Source organism: Mchenga conophoros, linkage group LG16, assembly GCF_057382185.1.
Source record: "Mchenga conophoros isolate Kocher_MC1m ecotype Shallow Benthic linkage group LG16, M_conophoros_male_GT1.1, whole genome shotgun sequence".
Lineage (NCBI taxonomy): Eukaryota > Metazoa > Chordata > Actinopteri > Cichliformes > Cichlidae > Mchenga > Mchenga conophoros.
Genome location: NC_140541.1, coordinates 14,277,358 through 14,296,977, shown reverse-complemented (window position 1 = coordinate 14,296,977; position 19,620 = coordinate 14,277,358). Strand labels below are relative to the sequence as shown.

At 41.6% G+C, this 19,620-nt stretch overlaps 1 protein-coding gene across 1 annotated transcript in view; it reads right to left on the bottom strand.

Moving 5' to 3' along the window:
• Nucleotides 1-3,512: 3,512 nt before the first annotated feature.
• plcl1 (phospholipase C like 1) overlaps nucleotides 3,513-19,620 on the bottom strand; it is a 127,255-nt gene continuing 111,147 nt past the window's right edge. The window contains exons 9-12 of the mRNA XM_085248944.1: nucleotides 18,331-18,534; nucleotides 11,200-11,275; nucleotides 10,526-10,635; nucleotides 3,513-3,725 (exon numbers count right to left, since the gene is read on the bottom strand). Coding sequence (XP_085105070.1) covers nucleotides 3,519-3,725; nucleotides 10,526-10,635; nucleotides 11,200-11,275; nucleotides 18,331-18,534 — 597 coding nt within the window. The 3' untranslated portion in view covers nucleotides 3,513-3,518. The remainder of the gene's footprint in view (nucleotides 3,726-10,525; nucleotides 10,636-11,199; nucleotides 11,276-18,330; nucleotides 18,535-19,620) is intronic.

Below are 19,620 nucleotides of genomic sequence, written 5' to 3'. Positions count from 1 at the left end.
AACTATGGAGGTGGAAATAATCGGTTTGGGGTTGCTTCACTACCTTAGGGACTGTCGATTCCAGACACTGATTCAGCTATTAATTATGTGTGAGATCAGAGACTGATTGGAATGTATGCAAGGCCCTTTTGATGAGGTGATGATGTAAAGACTAGAAAATCAACAGGGGGTGGTTAAAAAAGAAGGAATGGAGGGTTATGGAATGAGCTAGCAGACAAGAGTGTTTTGTGCACAGAGTAGCGAAGTACCACCCCATTTATCATTTATCAATACTAACTTCAGATGTCAAAGTTTACATACTTTATGTTGAATAAAAAGCGTTAATTTTCACCGTGGAGTCCTCTAAGACAGAAACATCATCTGTGCACAAACTCATCAGCAAACAGCCTAATAAGTTTTTAAACCCTGTGTTTTTCTCACACCCTGCCTTTAGGCACTGTTTCAAAGCTCATCTAGTGTTTACTTGTCCAAATATTTTTTAAAAAAAAATTTCCGTGGGATGCTAATACTTTTTCACATGATGAGTTATTCCAAGGATAAGCTTAACTTAACACAGAAAAGCTAGTACTGTGGTTTGTTTACCTGCAGCTCACAGACCATTAATGCAGAGAGATCCTCCCTGCAGTCCTGGAGAGCTCTAGGCAGTCAACACCTCCTATGACCCGATGAAAGCATTCACAAACTTGCCTCTTGGGGGCAGTAATCCTCCACAGAGGACCCGAAACACCAGCGACCGAAATCCAGCATCATCGAGTGAGGAATTAGGGCACCGTTGTATGGTGACAAACATAAGCGCTCCAGCACAAACTCACATCTTGAAGCCTCCAGTGAGTCAGAGTGTTATTAATAGACCCAAACAGCAGGCGCTGTCACCACGTCTACTGCTCCCGGCCAATTATGAAGCTCTGCAGGTGTGCCCACCGACCCACACATGCAGCCAATATCAGACACTTCTTCTATTCTGCAACCTTTGCTCTCTCGCCATTATTTGTTTTCTACTTTGTGAAGCCCTTTCACAGACACGCACACACTCACACACACCCAAAGAAAAACATGGAAATGTTATTAGGTCAGCTTCCTCCTGTGGCTATGACTCAGTACACCAGCTCTGTCACTGCCCACCTGGAGTCTCGGGAAGAGCAGCAGGAACAAGAGGATGGAGAGAAGTAGGGGGTAAGAAGGAGGTTATTACAAAACACGGCAGACTCATTCAGAAGATACAGTAGCTTTGCACATACACGTCTGCACAGGACTAAGTCAGTTAGTAAACCCTGTGCTTCTCATTATATCTTGTCTACTCTAAAAATGCCACTGGCTGTTAAGCTCCAATATTTAGCCGTGGCCCACGTACCTGCTCTCCTGAAAGGGCAAAAGAAACATTCAAAATGTCTTTTAGTCTTAAGTTAGGTTAAGATGCCTCCTCCTTCAAACACGGAGGTGGAACTTAAGTTGGTCGGCACTGGATTACAATCACAAGTCAATCCAGCAGAACTAAGATGCGATTTTTATTGTATCTCAAACAAAATTAAGAAAACAGTGTTGTTTGCAAAGGTACCTATTTTCTGTCATTATGGTCCCAGCGGTGGCTGCTCTTATTAAACGTGGCCAAATATTCAAATGAGTGAGTAAGCGTCTGCTTCTAACTGCTCTGTTTCACACAGTTTTTCTACTCTTGGCTCTGTATGACAGGCTATCAGACAGGACAGGATTTACCTAATATGGTCATTTGAGGCACACAGCTCTTTGAGCAGAGAAGCCCCAAATCTGCAAAGGGCAGCTGGTCGGAAGAAGTAAAACAACTTTATAAGACAAATAAGGAATATTTTTATTTACCATAAATCACGAAAGCCACTCTACTAGAGTTCTGGAGTGGAACAGGCCCACTTTAAGACATGTCACCCTTAAAAAGCTTGAGCTGAGAGTTTCTGGAGTCATGCTAGATTGGCCCCAATCAGCAGAGTTTAAGAACAGGTTTCCCCGTGTTAAAAAGAAGCACACGTTAATGCTCAGACACAGAAGAACACCATCACTGACACAACCATGAACAGCCCCTGCCACACATCATATCACATGTGTTTTAGTTGATTTCTTTTATAACTGAGTTGCACAGTTCATTCTATTGTTGAGTTATACAGTCTTTGTGTATTACTTTAGTTGAAATTATTGCTACACCAGTGTAGTCAACTTCATCTAAACTGCAGGAAGCCGCTCTTCCTCCACAGACTCTGAGCTTTCATTACACCGCATGTCAGCATAGTGAGGTGGTAACAAGATCCACACAGCAGACATGCAGTACTACATACACATCCTCTCCAATTACCACACTAACAAACAACAAATGCCAACAGCCCCACAGGCCATTGCGTGGAGATAATAAGAACCTGCGTGTGTGTGTGTGTGTGTGTGTGTGTGTGTGTGTGCAAGCTTCTGGTGCTTTCTTTGCACAAACACACAAACCAGAAGGAGAAATGTGTGAGTGTACTCGGAGATACAAGGGCATCTAGTAAGTGCATTAATCCTCAAACAGGGCAGATAAGGCCTACAGAGGTTAAGAGATTGCAGTCTGGAAAGAAGCGATACATTACACAAACGGCTGGATTGATTTGACCTGCAACCTTTCCAAACTCTCAAACCTCATTAATAAGCCTTCATATTTGAGATAAGATCCTTTTTCTCCATCTGAAGCTCATTTTGTTCGAAAGCTGTGAAGAAATTAGGCAGACACTGCTATGCTTTAAGGAGAACGAGTCAGAAAAAGGATACTTCCACTATTCAGGTGAAAGGACAGAGGTTAGTGATCATAACACTAACTGTCAGTCATGTTAGTATATACTCTACTTGATCGGTGGTCATCCTAACTGGATTAAACCTCAGTTTTCCTTTTAAATATTAAGCAACTGCAAACGTTTCTGCAGCTACGTCTAAAATACTAAAATTCTAGGCTAACGTAATCAGCAACTCTCCACCTGTGAGGTTTTCTCAATCTGTTATTGCACCTTTCCACCATTTCCAACACACACAGGCAATTTTGCTGCCTTCCCAAGGGACAGGCCAAACTAACAGCTCTACATTCGCTCCTTTCCAAAACTTCACCTCTGAAACGAAACACCAGTAATATGACGGTCATCATCTGGGGCTCCAGTGTCACAAACTACTAAGTTGTCTCTGATTTCCTCATTAATGAGGAAGAAACTATTGACTTTTAAATGCTGATTTAAGCTCTCAGAAAATTAAGTTCCTGTGTTTAACGTCTTTCTTCCACCGGCAGACATTCATGAGGAGCCTCTCTGCAGGCTGGACTCACCGTAAGGCTTTAGTCTACACATTTACTGCACTGTATACAGGAATACACTCTAGCATAGAGAAATCTATGTCTAATCTGTTGCTTTACACACCCAGGTCCAGGTTTTTCTTTTCTTTTTCTGTCTGCTATCCTCTGTAATTACTCTTTTCAATCCCTTTTCATCTTTGGCAGTGTGTTGGACCCGGGGGGTGGGGGGGGGGTGGGCAGGTGGGTCTCAGATGCGTCCGTTGCCGTGTGTGCTGCTTCGGCGGCCGGACAGGGGGTGGGAGGAGTAGTGCAGCTCAACTGTGGAGAAATTGGAGGATGAGGAATTGGAGGAAGAAGAGGAGGAGGTGAGTCCACAGGCTTCACAGGCCAGAGCCAGCTGCCTCAGGGCATCCAGAGAATCCATCTTAGCCCCACGTAACAGATCGCTCTGTCCCTGCAGCACAAAGGAAGACGCGTGAGTCTGACTCATACCTGCAAAGTCATGAACTTCAATGAAAGCAAAAGGTAACATTTAAATAGTTTTATAGTCTTTTGTTATTAGGGACGGGTGTATGCAGGAGGTGTTGGGGGGAATTCTCCTCGTATGTAAAAAGCTGAAATTCTGCTCATTTCAGGCTCCATATGTTTATTCTTGTTCTCCCCTGTAGCAGCTCTGCACGATCCCAGCTCCAAACAAGATTAGGGCTGCCACGATTAGTCAACTAGTCACGATTACGTCGACTATCAAAATCGTCGACGACGTCGTTTGAAGCTTTGTTAGAGCACAAAAGACGCAAGAATAAGTAGTAGGATTTAAGACTGAAACAGAAGATGGCAGCACTGCATGTACAAGGATGCCAGCTGCCGTTAAACCCCGAAGAAGAAGAAGCAGCTCTGTCCCAGAATTCATAGCGCGGCCCAGCTCAGTTTCCAACAATGGCGGCAGCTAGTTAGTTTTAATATTACTCTTATTATTCTTTCTGGGTCACAAAATAAACGTTTAACATATTTTCAGAGGAGAATGTAGCTGTGTAAACCTCAAATATCTGCTCAGTTTATCAAGACACCACATATTTTCAAAAGCGCTCCGACGTTTTCGGAGACGTCTGTTACCCACTAGCTCGATAGCGAGCCGGGGGCTAGGCTCACTAGAGCCGTGAGAACACCGGACTCCCGGCAAATCGTTTTCAAACCCACAGCTGTCTTTCGCTACTCAGGTTAAACATACATAAGTCACTTAGATAACTTAAAAATGTTATTGTATTGTTTTTACACAGCTGAATAAACGTCAAGCAGACAACTGATTATCAGAAGTGTGAGATCCTCGAGAATATACTGCAGTGTCCCGTTATATTTTAGATAGCAAGGAGCAGACGGCTGAGTTTATTAAACTCCAACGAAACAATCTGCAAATTTCATTAAAATTTAAGAAACTATCATCTTGTCTTTATTTTTAGTTAGCACAGACCTTAAACACTTCTAGCTGTAAGCTAATGATAGTTATATAAGAGCAGATGCATGCTGGTGCAATAAGCTGTACGTTTTACATCCAATGGATGCATGATCTGATTAGTCGACTAATCGCAAAAATAATCGGTGACTAGTCGACTATCAAAATAATCGTTTGTGGCAGCCCTAAACAAGATGAATCCTTATTTATCTCGTTCTTGGCGTTGGTTCGGCTCTGTCTAAAACAAGCTGCCTTATGGCTCAGCAAGAGTGAAAATAGGACAGAAGCCTCCTTGCAACAAGGAAAATGTGGAGTTTGCCCAATGATTGCATTACTTTTTTTAATTCAATGATTGATTGCTCATAGTCATGCTAAGACATGCCCTCAACCGCATGCTCAACCTCTTGGACTGCTTCAGATTGCAAGGCGATTGCACACAGGTCTCAAAGTGGGAGCCAACCTGTCTACAGTTACAGTCCGACTCAAACCGACTGCAGCCAATTCTTAAACGCAGAGAGATTGTCGACACATTTGTAATCGAGGACTCGACTCAGTTTGTTCTATTCTGGTTCTATTGCTTTATGAAAAGTGTCATGAAACTGATGTCCTGCAGCAACTACATCAGGGGTGGGCAACTCCAGGCCTTGAGGGCCGGTGTCCTGCAGGTTTTAGATCTCACCCTGGGTCAAAACACCTCAATCAAATGATTAGTTCTGGAGAACTTAAAGGCATGCTGAGGAGGTCATTTAGCCATTTGAATCAGCTGTGTTGGATCAAGGACACATCTGAAACCTGCAGGACACGGGCCCTCGAGGCCTGGAGTTCCCCACCCCTGAATTACATCATTAATTGTGGAGGAATTGGTGTTTCGAATCTATGAGGTTGTGGCTCAACTTTGAATGTAAATAATGAAAGAGAATTTCTGCTTAACCCTTTATAGACCAACCACTGCCTGACCGAGTGTGACTGTAAAATTAACTCCCTTCCTCTTTCTTTACGTCAACTTTCTTCTGATTGGCTGCCTCTGATTGACATCATGCAGAAACAAACTGAGCCAAGAGTCTTTGAGGACCTAAGGCCGAGACCGAGCGCGCTGTGAAAAAGCAACAGCAAATTATGAATTTTTGGTAACATATATACATACGTGTTCAGTGTATATACGCACACTGAACTAATTGCATTGTTACAGGAAATATGTCCTTAAAAAATTTAAAAAAAGAAGTCGACATCTAGCCACGATGACCTGGCCCTGATGTTTTTAAACAAGAAAAGTACGGCACAGATATTCTGCATTTATCCAATCCTCATGAGAAGAAGCTGATCCAGGAGCTGAAGCTGCATCTATCTGTGTGCCTGAGCTAAAATAGTATAATTATAGTATAAATAAATAATAATAATAATAATACTATAAAACAGTATTATTTCCACATCATTGTACATGTTATGTTATTGTTATTTAGTACCAATGTTTGTTCTGAGCTACAAGCGTACTTTCACCAAATGCCGAGGTCTGATCGGTCAGATCCGTTTATTCGTATCCAAAAAAATCGTCAAAAATTATGTTAAAAGTTTAAAAGTTTATTATGATTGGTCTTTTGTTTGCTTCAGGTTGACGATTTTTGTCCAATGACTGACAACTTTTACAATGAGTAACATTAAAATTATAACTCTCAATGTCAAGGGAATTAATCACTTTTTTAAGAGACACAAAATACTTTCCTCACTCAAAAAAGATAGAGTGCAGATTGCATTACTGCAAGAGACTCACCTCACAGATTCTGAACACTTAAAACTCAAGCGTGATTGGGTGGGACAAATTTACTATTCCTCTTTTAACTCTAAAAGTAGGCGTTGCAATATTGATCCATAAAAATCTACCATTCACTCTAAATACTATTGTAAGGGATACGGACAGACGATTTATTCTGATTACTGGGCTTTTATATGGGGAGCAAATTCTATTAGGAAGTGTTTATGCACCAAACACTTTTGATAGATTGTTTTATTCAAACCTTCTGGCAAAAACCTCCTCTGTGTGTCCGAATCACGTAATAATTGGTGGGGATTTTAACTGTGGTTTGAGTCCTGAAACTGATTATAATCCACCAAAATCTCAACCACCTTCAAAAATGGCAAAGGCTGCAATGGACTTCTGCTCAGATCTTGGTCTTTTTGATGCCTGGAGAGTTTGTAATCCACATGTGAAAGACTTTACATTTTTCTCACACCCCCATTTTTCTTTTTCCAGAATTGATTACATGTTTGTTTCTAGATCTGTCCTTGACAGAACTCGGGGTTGTTTGATCAACACATGCGCTCTCTCAGACCACTCATCAGTCTCAATGGAGTTATTACCACCTTATTATGATCCCTTGTCTAGACACTGGCCCGGCTAAACCCAGCTCTCCTTAGTGACCCTGAATTTGTAAAATATTTAGAAGATCAGTGGGAACTTTTTCTTTCTACAAATGACTTACCGGGGGTTAGTGCTTCTACTCTATGGGAGGCGGGTAAGGCATTTCTCAGGGGATTATCTCTTTCACCTCAGCGAAAAAGAAGAGCACCTTAGCCAAACAATTAGTACTTGAACGCAACATTACTAACTTGGAGAGGGAGTTTAAGAAATCCTCGTCTGTTTCTGTGCTTAAAAAACTGGATGCAGCCAGATCAGCCCTGGACCAACTACTAACTCAGAAAGCGGAAACTGCAATATTCTATGCAAAGCATAGATTATTTGAATCGGGCAACAAACCTGGACGCTTACTTGCCCGACTTGCCCAGGGGAAAAAGGGCTCTTATGCAATATCCTCTCTAAAAGATAAGAAAGGTGTTTTACAATTCGAGGCTAAACTTATCAGCAAAATAATGAAAGAGTTCTATCAGGACTTATATTCCCCTGAGTGTCAAAATACTGTAGACGCTAGAAAATTGTTTCTTGATAATGTTAATCTCCCTATACAATCAGAGGAAAGTCGATTAGATCTTTGCAGTCCTATTAGGGCGCAGGAAATTTTAGATGCAATCAAATCCTTACAGAGTGGAAAAGCTCCAGGCCCTGACGGGTTTGGGCCAGAGTTTTATGGTGGGTCCTTTATTAAAAATTTATGTAGAATCTCGTGAGAGGGGCACACTTCCACCCACCTTAAACCTTGCCCATATATCCCTGATCTTAAAGAAGGATAAACCTGCAGATCTGTGTACATCTTACGGACCTATAAGTTTACTCGGTGTAGATTGCAAGATTTGCAATTATAGGGCTCTTGCAATTTCACTGGATGCTGAGAAAGCATTTGATCGGGTGGAGTGGGAGTATCTATTTGATGTTTTGGAAAGATTTGGTTTGGGATCTGAATTTGTCAAGTGGGTCAAACTGTTGTATGGGGCCCCAGCTGCAAGGGTGTTGGTTAACGGCTCGGTCTCAGATGTTTTTCCACTGGGTAGAGGAACGCGTCAGGGATGCCCCCTTTCTCCCATACTGTTTGCACTTGCATTGGAGCCACTGGCAGAGGCTGTAAGAACTGACCCTGAGATCTGTGGGGTAACCTTGTTGAATACTGAATACAGAATTTCCCTTTACGCAGATGACGTGTTGCTCTTTCTCACTAAGCCAGAAACTAAGAAACTAAGCCACTAAGAATCTATTCCTGCACTGACACATATCATTAATCAATTTGGCCTTTTTTCAGGGTATAAAATAAATTATGATAAATCTGAAGCTTTGCCACTGGGTGATGGGGGGAGGTGGGACACTCCTCCTAATTTTCCTTTCAGGTGGTCAACCACTGGTTTTACATATTTAGGTATTAGGCTGTCCGCAGACACAACAGAGTTGTACAAGTTGAACTTTAAACCAATTGTGGGCTCAATCAAGAATGACCTCAATAGATGGTTTGACCTCCTCCTGTCTTGGATGGGTAGAATAAGTTTAATCAAAATGAATGTTTTACCCAGAATATTATATCCCATACAAATGTTGCCTGTCAGGATCAACAGAAAAACATTCTCAGAGATTGAGGGATATCTTTCTAAATTTATATGGCATGGGAAGAAATCTAGACTAAAGATACAGATTTTACAACTGCAGATGAGGGGGGGCAGGCACTTCCTAACCTTTTATATTATTACTGGGCTTGCCATGCACAAATAATCTCAGGGTGGTTACATTCCTTTCTGTACCAAGGCGAGCCACCGGTAGATACTTGGTGCTGTGACCCTCTTTCGCTTCTTAGTCTTTTATCTATTGATCTGGCTGACCTTCCTCTTGGTGTCAGAAATAATTTCATTTTGATGCCTACACTTAAGGTTTGGCATAATATTGTTGTCCACGTCGGAAGAAGAGGTTTTTCTAGTGCACTACAACCTCTAATTAGGAATAAAGCTTTCCTCCCAGGTATTGACCTGGGAGGAAAGTATAGTATATTTGATGATTGGTGTTCTAAAAATATAAGATTTATTTGCGATCTGCTTGAAAGGGGTGGTTTTATGGCCTTTAATCAAGTTCAAATTAAATATAATTTACCACAGAAACACTTCTTTGGGTTCCTACAAGTAAGGCACTTTGTAAATTCCCTTAAATTTCCAGCCAATTAACCAGTTTTGAATCCTGTTGAAAGCTTTCTTCTTAAATTTAATGAGGAAATAATCACAAAAAAGAAATTTATCTCTCTTTGTTATGGGAAGTTATTGTCTTTGAATTTTGTAACCACTGATAAGGCCAGGGTTCGGTGGGAAACCGACCTGGAAGTTCAGCTTAGTGCAGAAGCATGGTCCAAAACTTTTAGATCTGCCAAGAAATTGTTTTCCTGTAACAGACTCCAGGAAAGCCATTACAGAATCTTACATAGACTGCAGCGTACGCCAGAGTTTCTAAATAAAATTCATCCTCAGATTTCTCCTCTTTGTGTAAAGTGCAATACGGATGTGGGGACCTACTACCATTGCATATGGCAATGTCCTTTAATTACTAGATTTTGGAAAAATATTGCTATAGAGCTTCGCTCAATCCTTCTCCAGTCGATCCCACTGAACCCTGGGCTGTTCATTCTGGGTCTATCTATAGAAGGGCTCTCTCTGTCTTCTGTACAGATGCTTTTGTTAGGTAAACTTTTACATTTAGCGAGGCGATGTGTACTGTTTCAATGGATTCAGAGACAGCCCCCCACTGTTACACAATGGTACAGAGAAATGTTCAAGGTGTGACAATGGAGCGCCTTAGTGCCATCATAAAGGGCAATTGTAATGCATTCTGTAGGACATGTAGCCTTTGCCTGATCACCTACCTCGTGACCTTGCTGTGCTATTACATAAAGGGGGATCACATTTTGTTTTTAAACACAATAATTAATGTCTGTATTCCCTTTTTTTTCTCTCCCCTTTTTTTCTTTTCTTTTTTCTTTCCCTTGACTTCAAATGTGAAACGCTGTACATATTTTGACCCAGACATGTATATCTGTAACTCATGTACCTGTATTTGTTTTTTCTTCTCTTTTTCTTATTTGTATTTGGCTGTGCTGATTTGTTGCTGTTTGTGTTGTTCCAAAAATCAATAAATCATTGTTTTAAAAAATAATGCTGAAAATTCTTCCTGTGAAATTACATGCTCGGTGTCAATGGCTGCATTAGGAAGTGAGCCCAGAAATATTTTCAACAAACAAAATATCTGCACGAATTTGACGCGTCCGGTCTGTAAAGGCCTCGTCCAGCCTGAAGCTATTGTCACTGTTTGTCTTCTGAAATTACAGATACATTTTTCAAAGTTCATCCTACAAAATGTTTATATTTATTTATGTTCTGCCTTCCTTTACCTTAAGTACAGTAATGTTCCAGGTGAAACTCTCCACGGCTTTGTTAAGCTTGCGACCCTTTAGTCCTTCCTTCTCTCCAAGCCGAGAGAGATCCTCGTGGAAGTCCATTCCTGTGAAGCACGAAAGCAGGAGCATTATTGAGGCAGAGCAGCTTGGGAATCGGCAAATCAAATTCAGGTGAAATATAGCTGTCAAGCGTATGGATGATTTCCCTCAGCTATCCCAGTTGCAGTTACATGTGTGTTGTCGTATAAACCAGACTGACATGTTTACGTAAAAGCAAAAGCACTGACACATAAAGGTCAATCATCCAAAGGCAAAAACACGCTGGAAAATAAGCTGTTCAGAAAATCCAGTACAAATGTGACAGAGAACAGCTGACTTATTGTAAACAACATTTCAAACAGAGATACTTTTGTAAACATGTGCCTCATGGGAACCCAATTTAGAGAGTGCTACAGCCACCACATGCAAAGCTGTTTACTCGCAGAGCCATTCTCTGAGGAGTCACCCTAATTAAGCTCTACTGTTAGATGTTTCAGTCAGACTTGCTTATTTGATGATTTGTTAGAATTTGGGAATATCCCATGCTGCAGATCTTTTATTCATGAGACCTGATCAAAACGACACTCACACCAGCCACGCAGCCTTTCATCCATCTCTGCATACTTTACCTTCCCTCTGCACCTGAGCGATCCTCTCCTGTACTGCATCAGCATTCTCGATCAGCTGTTTCTGGGCAGCAATCATCTGAACAAACAGGAAGACAATTTCTATGTTCACTTTTTGGTCCTTTTATATGTTCAAGGTTTATGAAAAATACTATGTCAAGTATTCAGAAGGCAGTACAATATATGGACAAAAGTAATGAATGTTATTGCTACTGCATCTACTGCAGTGATATGCAGAGGCACCACTGTGTTGAGACTCAAGTACAGACTTTCAGCTTAAATGCAAGAGGTTTTACAAACTGTGCCCCGTCTTCCATTTTCAGAGGTTCAAATTAATTGGACAATTGACTGACAAGTAGTTTTGCGGCCATGTGGCCATGTGAGGCCCTTTGCCTCGTATTTCATGTCAAATGAAGTGGACATAATATCTGAAGTTGATTCACAATGTTCAATTTGTATTTTAAAGATTGTCACAGTAACATTAATGTCATTTTAAAGGTGATGCCCAAAGAGATGTGAGGGCAGGTGAAGGAGGCCATCATTAGAGACAAAACAAATCTTTCAGAGAGAGAGATTAGGCTAAATCATCAGTGTGGTGCACCAAAAGGTCTGAAGCTGCTTGTAGACAGAATTATTTCCATGGTTGAGAAAAAGAACTTCACAACATCAAAGCATTTCACGGGAGGAAACAGAATATTTGACTTCAGGTGGACATCGGCTTTTTCTCCAAGTATTAAAACCTTTTTATATTGAAATTTATGTTAGATTCTCTCATTAATTTTGAACATCTGAAACTGGGGGACTGGGGATAAAATTGGCTGTAATCTTGAAACTGTGCATGTAAAACCCCTTAAATTAACGCCCAAAGTCTGAACTTATCACATACTGATTGTTTGATTTACAATCCAATGTGATGATGTACAGAGAAAAAACAAAAATGATCTTTGTCCCAAACTTTATGGATGGCACAAGTTATTTAAGATGAGACACTGATTGTACCAACCGAATGGTAAAAGGACGTTTGTGCAACAGCGTTGGGGATAAAAGACTAAATGCATGCTGCCGGGTGTAGCAAAATACACTGTTCCAAAAAATAGTAATGTCAAAGTATCTTACTGTATATTTTACAGTTTTGTACTGTCTTTCTAGAATATCATTAAATTTACATAAGTAGACTGTGATCTTACATGTCAAAAGTAAAATAACATAACATCACTGTACATATAGTAAAACACAATTTACTTGTTTTTTAAATATATTTTTTTGTACATATGCATATTTAGATTGTAAAAATATATTCAGAAATGTATCATGATTTCACAAATATCTGTCCGTTATTGGAAAGATCGAACTGTTGAATTCAAATGTAATGCTATGGATGTTATTTTACGGTAGTATTTTGGCGCCCCAGCTGCCGGAATATTACCATTTTTTTAAGACGTTTTTTTAACAGTGTAGCAGTACGATTACCCTGTCTGCACTCAACAAAGTGTCATGAATAACTCTAAGTAACACTTTTTCTCAAATGTGTTTGGGTTTTTCTAAAGCCAGACTGAAATTTAGTTCCCGTCCATTACCTCTAGGAGTCTGTGGAAGTCTTTAAGCGAACCCTTTGCAAGCACATTGGAAGTAAATGAGGGAAAAGTATCATGCTGGATATCTGGACTCATATGGACTCAATAATGTGTTAGGCCACATCGCTTCATGGAAATGAAAATTATCAACTTGCAGAGGGCTGAATTCAAAGACACCCCGAAAAGTGAAAAAAATTATGCAGCAGACTAGTTGATTTTGTCAAAATCTCACTATTTTCACCATTTTCGCTTAAAATGGTAATTTGTATGGCCAACATGTGGTTTTATGCATGCCTGAAAATATCAGGGCATGCTCCAAACGAGACAACAGATGGTGTCCAGGGGTCTCCTCCCAGATCTGCACCAGGCTGGCCAGTCAATGGAGGAACTGCCTGTATACTCTCACCACATGAGGCCGAGCATTGTTGGAGGAACCCATGCGTCAGCACGGGTTCTGACAATGAGTCCAAGGATTATATCTGGATATCAAAACTCAGTCAAGGTGCTGTTGCCTAGTGTGTAGAGAACTAAGCAATCCCTCCATGGATATGCCTGCCAAGACCATCACTGACGCACCACCAAACCAGTCATGCTGAACAACATCACAGGCAGGATAATGTTCGAAGCTCCCCCAGACCCTTCCACGTTTGTCACATGTGCTCAGGATGAACCTGCTGTCTGTGAAAGACACAGGGACCCAGTGGTGGACCTGCCAATTCTTGCATTCTATGGCAAATACCAACTGGGCTCCACGGTGCCAGGCGTCGAGTTCAGCGCTCACTTAAGAGTGCCTGGGCCCCAGGCCAACCTCTTCAAGTCTGTTTCTGATTGTCATAGCAGGTTTGGCAAACATTGTTCTGCCTGTGACCAAACACTCATACCTGTGGCCAGCTCAAGGTCATTTTGTAGCTCTGGGAGTGCTCTTACTTGTACAAACTAGCAGAATGCTCCAGTTGATGCAATAATACCACTGATCATGGACTATTTACGGAAGAAATTTCACAAACTGACTTTTTGCAACGGTAGCATCCCAGACTCTTTACAACAATCCATTTATTCATAAATGTTTATAAAGGAAGATTGCATTGCTCAGTGTTTGACTTTGTGCAGATATAAGGATATAAGGGCCTAAAAACACCTGAATTCAAAGATTAAGAGGTGTGGCCCAATATTTTAGTGTAGTGTATTTGAAAATGTGACATATCACATAGTCTGGGCCATACAAGATCTAACCTTTACCTGATTTAAATGTGACCATTTTCTTCTTCCAGATACTCTCCTGGGAATCTCAGGGCTACAGATTAAGGTTTTGAATCTCAAGGTTTCCTGGAAGTCCCATTATGACTATTAGGAAACGATGTAAAATAGCACTGTGCACTCTGAACCAGACAGAGAGCAAAAATCATCGTGAAGGATCATCGTTGGCGTTGAGAGGCGTGCCTCCAGCTGTTTTCCCCCAAAGGTGGCACATAAAGTCAAGAGCGTGTCCACAGCCATGCTAATATTATTTGAGACATTCACGAGGTTGTTCTTCCCTCAGAGTCACAATGTCCAGGCATCAGTTCTACTGTAATGTCATGAGGGTTCTGAGGGATAGCTTTCAATGTAAATGACCAGAACCTTTCTGGTACTTTGTTCTTGTTCCTTAAGTTTAAAATCAAGTCAAAGTGCAGCTGTTTTTACACACTGGAGGAGATTAAAAATGTAACGGAAAAGAATGGGACTTCCAGAGAGCAATCTAAATATAGTAGAACAAGTCCAGAGATGGAGAGATCAGCTAAATGGGCAACTTATTATCAAGTATTAAAAGCCCCGGTCATCTGGGCCTTTCTGTGTGGAATTTGGATATTCGTGCTACACCTCTCTGAGTGGGCATACTCCAGATTCCTCCCACAGTCTAAAGACATGCATATAAAATTAACGATAGGTAATAAGTTAATAGGCTCTCTTTATACATGGCTAAATCACCTGGTCGGGTACAGATTATGCCCAGAGATTTTGTTTACAAAATGTCTTTCTTTGTTTACAAAATGTAGTATGGATACTCTTTAGGGGGTATATCGTTTATATGTGCAGGGTGTTACGCAGTACGTTAAAAAAAACACTGAATGAAGCAAAAAAGTGTGTTGATGTAACTGCTGATGTAACATTGGTTGCCTGTCACTTCCAAGTCAACTCTCTCACCATTACACTGATACTCAGGCGTACAGTACGTACTCTAATCTCTCAGTTACTTATATACATGATACAAAACTGAGAGCAAAATGACATACAGGCATGTACTGTAGCTTAAATACAAGCAAAATAACTTTTTAACAGTGTACTTAATCTCTTGATATTAAGAATCTCTTTTGTCAGTGTGTCCTGGGCTGAGACAATATACAACTTTCTGATCACAGCTTGTGCAGATATGAAATACAACAGAGCTGAAAATATTAGACTATGGTAATGAACTGATCACTCTTAAGTAGGTTTTGAGCAGGTTCCATCTTCCTTGATGTAAACAGGTACTGTTTTTCTTTGTTTTAAAATAACCTAACCTAAATCATTGGGTGAAACAAATGATGACATTTTACATTAAACTTATATAAAATCAAGTAACTGATCCTCGATTTTCTTCTAATTACATCAGTGTTCTGCTGGAACACTCTGGGTCCTGGTATCCCTGTGGATGACACGTACCACCCACTTAAACAGCACTGCAGACCAAGCAGCTTGGGTTAGTACGGCAAAGTTCTGCAACATAGGAACATACTGATGTCATTGCTATCTCTAAATAATGAAGAATTTGCTAAACTAACTATAGCAAGAGTTGTAACTATATTTTCTCATTTAAATCAGTCAGGTTGCCTCAAATCACTGAAAGAAATAAAAAGGGAAAAAAGGGCTAAATACAGGAAGAGAGAGGGAGCTTTTTGTGTGGTGACTGAGCGCTGTGTGTTTGTGCTCAGAAAGGCTGAAGAGGTGTGATGTTTGATTGGAGATCACACCAACTATGGCATCATGACACTGACCTGCTGGGCTGCATTTGCTGGGTTTTGCCGCAAACATCATCAGCTGCACTCACATACGTAAATAACCACATTGTTCTGAGGTATGTGTAGGAGTAAATAGCTGAGCACTAAAAGAGGTGGGAGAGTCTCGTCCTGATCTAATGCAAGAGGAGATTGAGTAGGAGGTGTGTGTGTGTGTGTGTGCGTGCTCGTGGGTGACGGTTTCATGCATGTCACCACAGAGCTGCTGTATAATTAATGCCTATAGACGATGCAAATGTACGTAAGCAAAGGTCTGCACACTCAGTGATGCAGTGTTAGATGTCAAAAAAAAACTTCACAAACTGTGGAAAAGTTTCTGATGCTAAAGGTTTCAGCCAAAGGAGCAAAATTAGCAAGAGCAGCATAATGAGGAGCTCGTAAGTGACACAGAGCTCAGGAAGATACATATCATGGTCTAACTACATATACGTAGGTCTCACAAAGCACAGTTAAAATTAGCACTGCAAACACCTAGCATGTCAAGTCTCATAATCATTATATTTATGATTTCATTGGCTAAATTCACTCTTTCTGATTGGTGCAGATGGTTGTTTTGAAAAAAAAAACAACTACTGAAAATTAGGTTGACATTTGACCTCAAAGAAAGCTATGTCTGAGACTGGGTGTGGTTTAACTGACATTCTAGGTCCTGGTGACTGAGAAACCACCAGGTGGAAGCTAACCAGGAGCATTATTCAAACCTAAACTTCAGTCCCCAGCTTATGGTTTGATCCAGACCTGGAGATTACTAATGATTATTAGTCTAACCCCCTCCGTGAATCGCTACCTTATCGTGGTGGTGGGGTTTGTGTGTCCCAGGGATCCCAGGGGCTATGTTGTCCGGGGGCTTCTGTCCCCTGGTAGGGTCTTCCATGTCAAGACCCTACGGAAGACCCTACTATCCTGAAGGTTCGGGATGTTGTAGGGCTTTCCTGGTTGACAAGCCTTTACAATGTTTTGTGGAGATCAGGGGGGCACCTCTGGATTGGCAAACCGGGGTGGTGGTTCCCATCTTTAAGAAGGCGGACCGGAGGGTGTGTTCCAACTACAGTGGCATCACACTCCTCAGCCTCCCTGGGAAAGTCTATGCCAGGGTGCTAGAGAGGAGAGTCCGTCTGTTAGTCGAACCTCGGATACAGGAGGAACAATGTGGTTTTCGTCCTGGTCGTGGAACACTGGACCAGCTCTTGATCCTCTCAAGGATACTTGAGGGAGCATGGGAGTTTGCCCAACCAGACTACATGTGTTTTGTGGACTTGGAGAAGGCATTCGTAGCAAGAGCTTGGTCCGCATAGCCGGCAACAAGTCAGACTCACACCCGGTGGGTGATGGGCTCTGCCAGGGCTGCCCTTTGTCACCGATTCTGTTCATACTTTTTATGGAAAGAATTTCTAGGCGTAGCCAAGTGGCAGAAGGCTTTCACTTGGGTGGTCTCAGGAGCTCATCTCTGCTTTTTGCAGATGATGTGGCTCTGTTGGCTTCATCGGGTGATGGCCTCCAGCTCGCACTGCAACGTTTCACAGCCAAGTGTGAAGCAGTGAAAATGAGAATCAGCACCTCCAAATCTGAGGCCATGGTCCTCAGCCGGAAAAGGGTGGAGTGCCCACTCCGGGTCAGGGACGAGTTCTTGCCCCAAGTGGAGGAGTTTAAGTATCTCAGGGTCTTGTTCACGAGTGACGGGAGAAGGGAGATGGATTGGTGCTGCGGCTGCAGTGATGTGGACGCTGCACCGGTCCGTCATAGTGAAGAGAGAGTAAAGCCCTATAAGCCCCCAACTGAGTTCATATTTTTTGGCATATTTATCACACTTCCATGCTTCAGCTCATTAAACTAATTTTAATATTGGACCACGATAATCCAAGAAAATGCAAAATCCAAGTTTTAAATAATGATTGCCTTTGTTAAAAGACCACGTGAAAAAGTAATGTCCCCTAAACCTAATAACTAGTTGTGGTGGAATTTTGGCCCACTCTTTTGCAGAGGATTGTCTTAATTCGTCTGTTTAAGCGCCTTAAGATCAGAATAAACGGTGAGTCTGGACTTGTTTTGTTTTGGGGGGGTTTAGAGCCATCGAGAGGTGGACTTGCTGGTTTGTTTCAGACCTTTCTCCTGCTGCATAACATAAACATGCATGAGCGTCAGGGCATGAAATGACTGGGAATTATCCTTGCAGATTTTCTAGCAGAGAGCAGAATGGTTCATGGTTGGGCAAAGTGTGACAAATATGCAAAAATCTAAGAAATCAGGAAAAAGGGCAAATACTTTTTGACTCATGACCTCCAGCTTGCAGCAAAAACGTAGGTTACACCACTATGACGAGTGCAAGCTGATGGTCTAAAAAGTGTTGCATCATAAACAGGATTGGCCAGTTACAATCATTTTCCTAGAGCAACTACGATGCAGTTCACAGCGATATTTGTCTGTGCAGTTCGTCAGAAATTTTTCTTCATGTTTGCACAAGACAGGAATTAATGCAACTTTCTTTTTTAAGGAAGCAGTTAGCTCAATGAATGTGTCTTACTGACCGTTTCATAAGCAGCGAGCAGTTTGCGAGTTGGTTCCGAGAGGCCGACCAGGGGCTCCAGACATGGATAGCCATCCTTCAGAACCATGGTGGCCCCCATAGTGCCCTCAGGACTCTGTAGCCTCGTGCCCAAGGTCTGGATGCACTGCTTCAGTTTGGCCACAGTGGGGAGCCCACACTGCTCTTTGAAACTGGCTGTGGTGCTCTGGAAATGGTGTGAAGGTAAACAGACAGAGAAGAGAGGGAAAATAGTGTTAGATCTGATGTACAGTTCCGGCTGTAAGATTAAGCTGGGAAAAGCCAAAAATCATGACACGGCCCGCTCACTTCCCCTCCGTTCCCCTGTCATCTGCTGTCTCCCTTGTGAATTAAATCAATATGGCACTCACTGCTGCCTTTAATCCAGTGAAATCAGTCTAAGCTTAAGCGCATTTAGCAAAAAAAGGAGACAATATGGCATAAATCTGGAACAGGAAATCAAAGCAATTAGAGTGTGTGTTGGATGGGGGGACGCAAGATCGGGATGGTTCACAGATTTGAGTGTGACAGATTAAAGGACTCATTTGCTGAACTGCCATTCAGGGTCACTTCATAACAAAGGTAAAAGGTTTATTTCTGCATGTATGAGCACTAGAATATACCCATACAGAAAAGAAATAGTAAAAACTTATATGTGATTACTCATGAAAGTGGCCACTTTCATGAGTAAATCATATAAGGCTTACATGATTTACTCATGAAAGTGGCCACTTTCGCATTACTTTCATACATTGTTTTAGTAAGTATCCAAAACATACAAGTTTCATTATATAATTTTTCAAGGGATCTTATATCTGTTTTCACACTTATATGCTTTTCATGCAAGTTTCACACAAGACAGATACAAACTTTATAAGATTTATATATATCTTTTCCATATGGGTAAAGCCTCTGCTGTTGCACTGAATGCCATTTGCCACTTGCCACATCCCCAACTGGACTAGCAATTATCATGCTCCACCTGTGTGTAAGTGCATCTGTGTCTGTGAATGTGACAGACACAGAGAAGCATGATGAATAATATCTGTGGCAGATGAGCCCACAGCTGGACTCATGGCAGAGAGACAGAGAGAAGCAGGGTGTACAATGAGACTGAAGCAGGAGGATTAAAAGCAGTTTCTGAGTGAGTAAAAAGTGTTTCTGCGTAGCACTCGGTGTGTGTGCGTGGGTTTGTGTGGGAGTGTGTCTGACAGACTGACTGGGTGGGATTGGATGATCAATGAGATGGCAGGAAATTTGCTCTCTGCTTTCC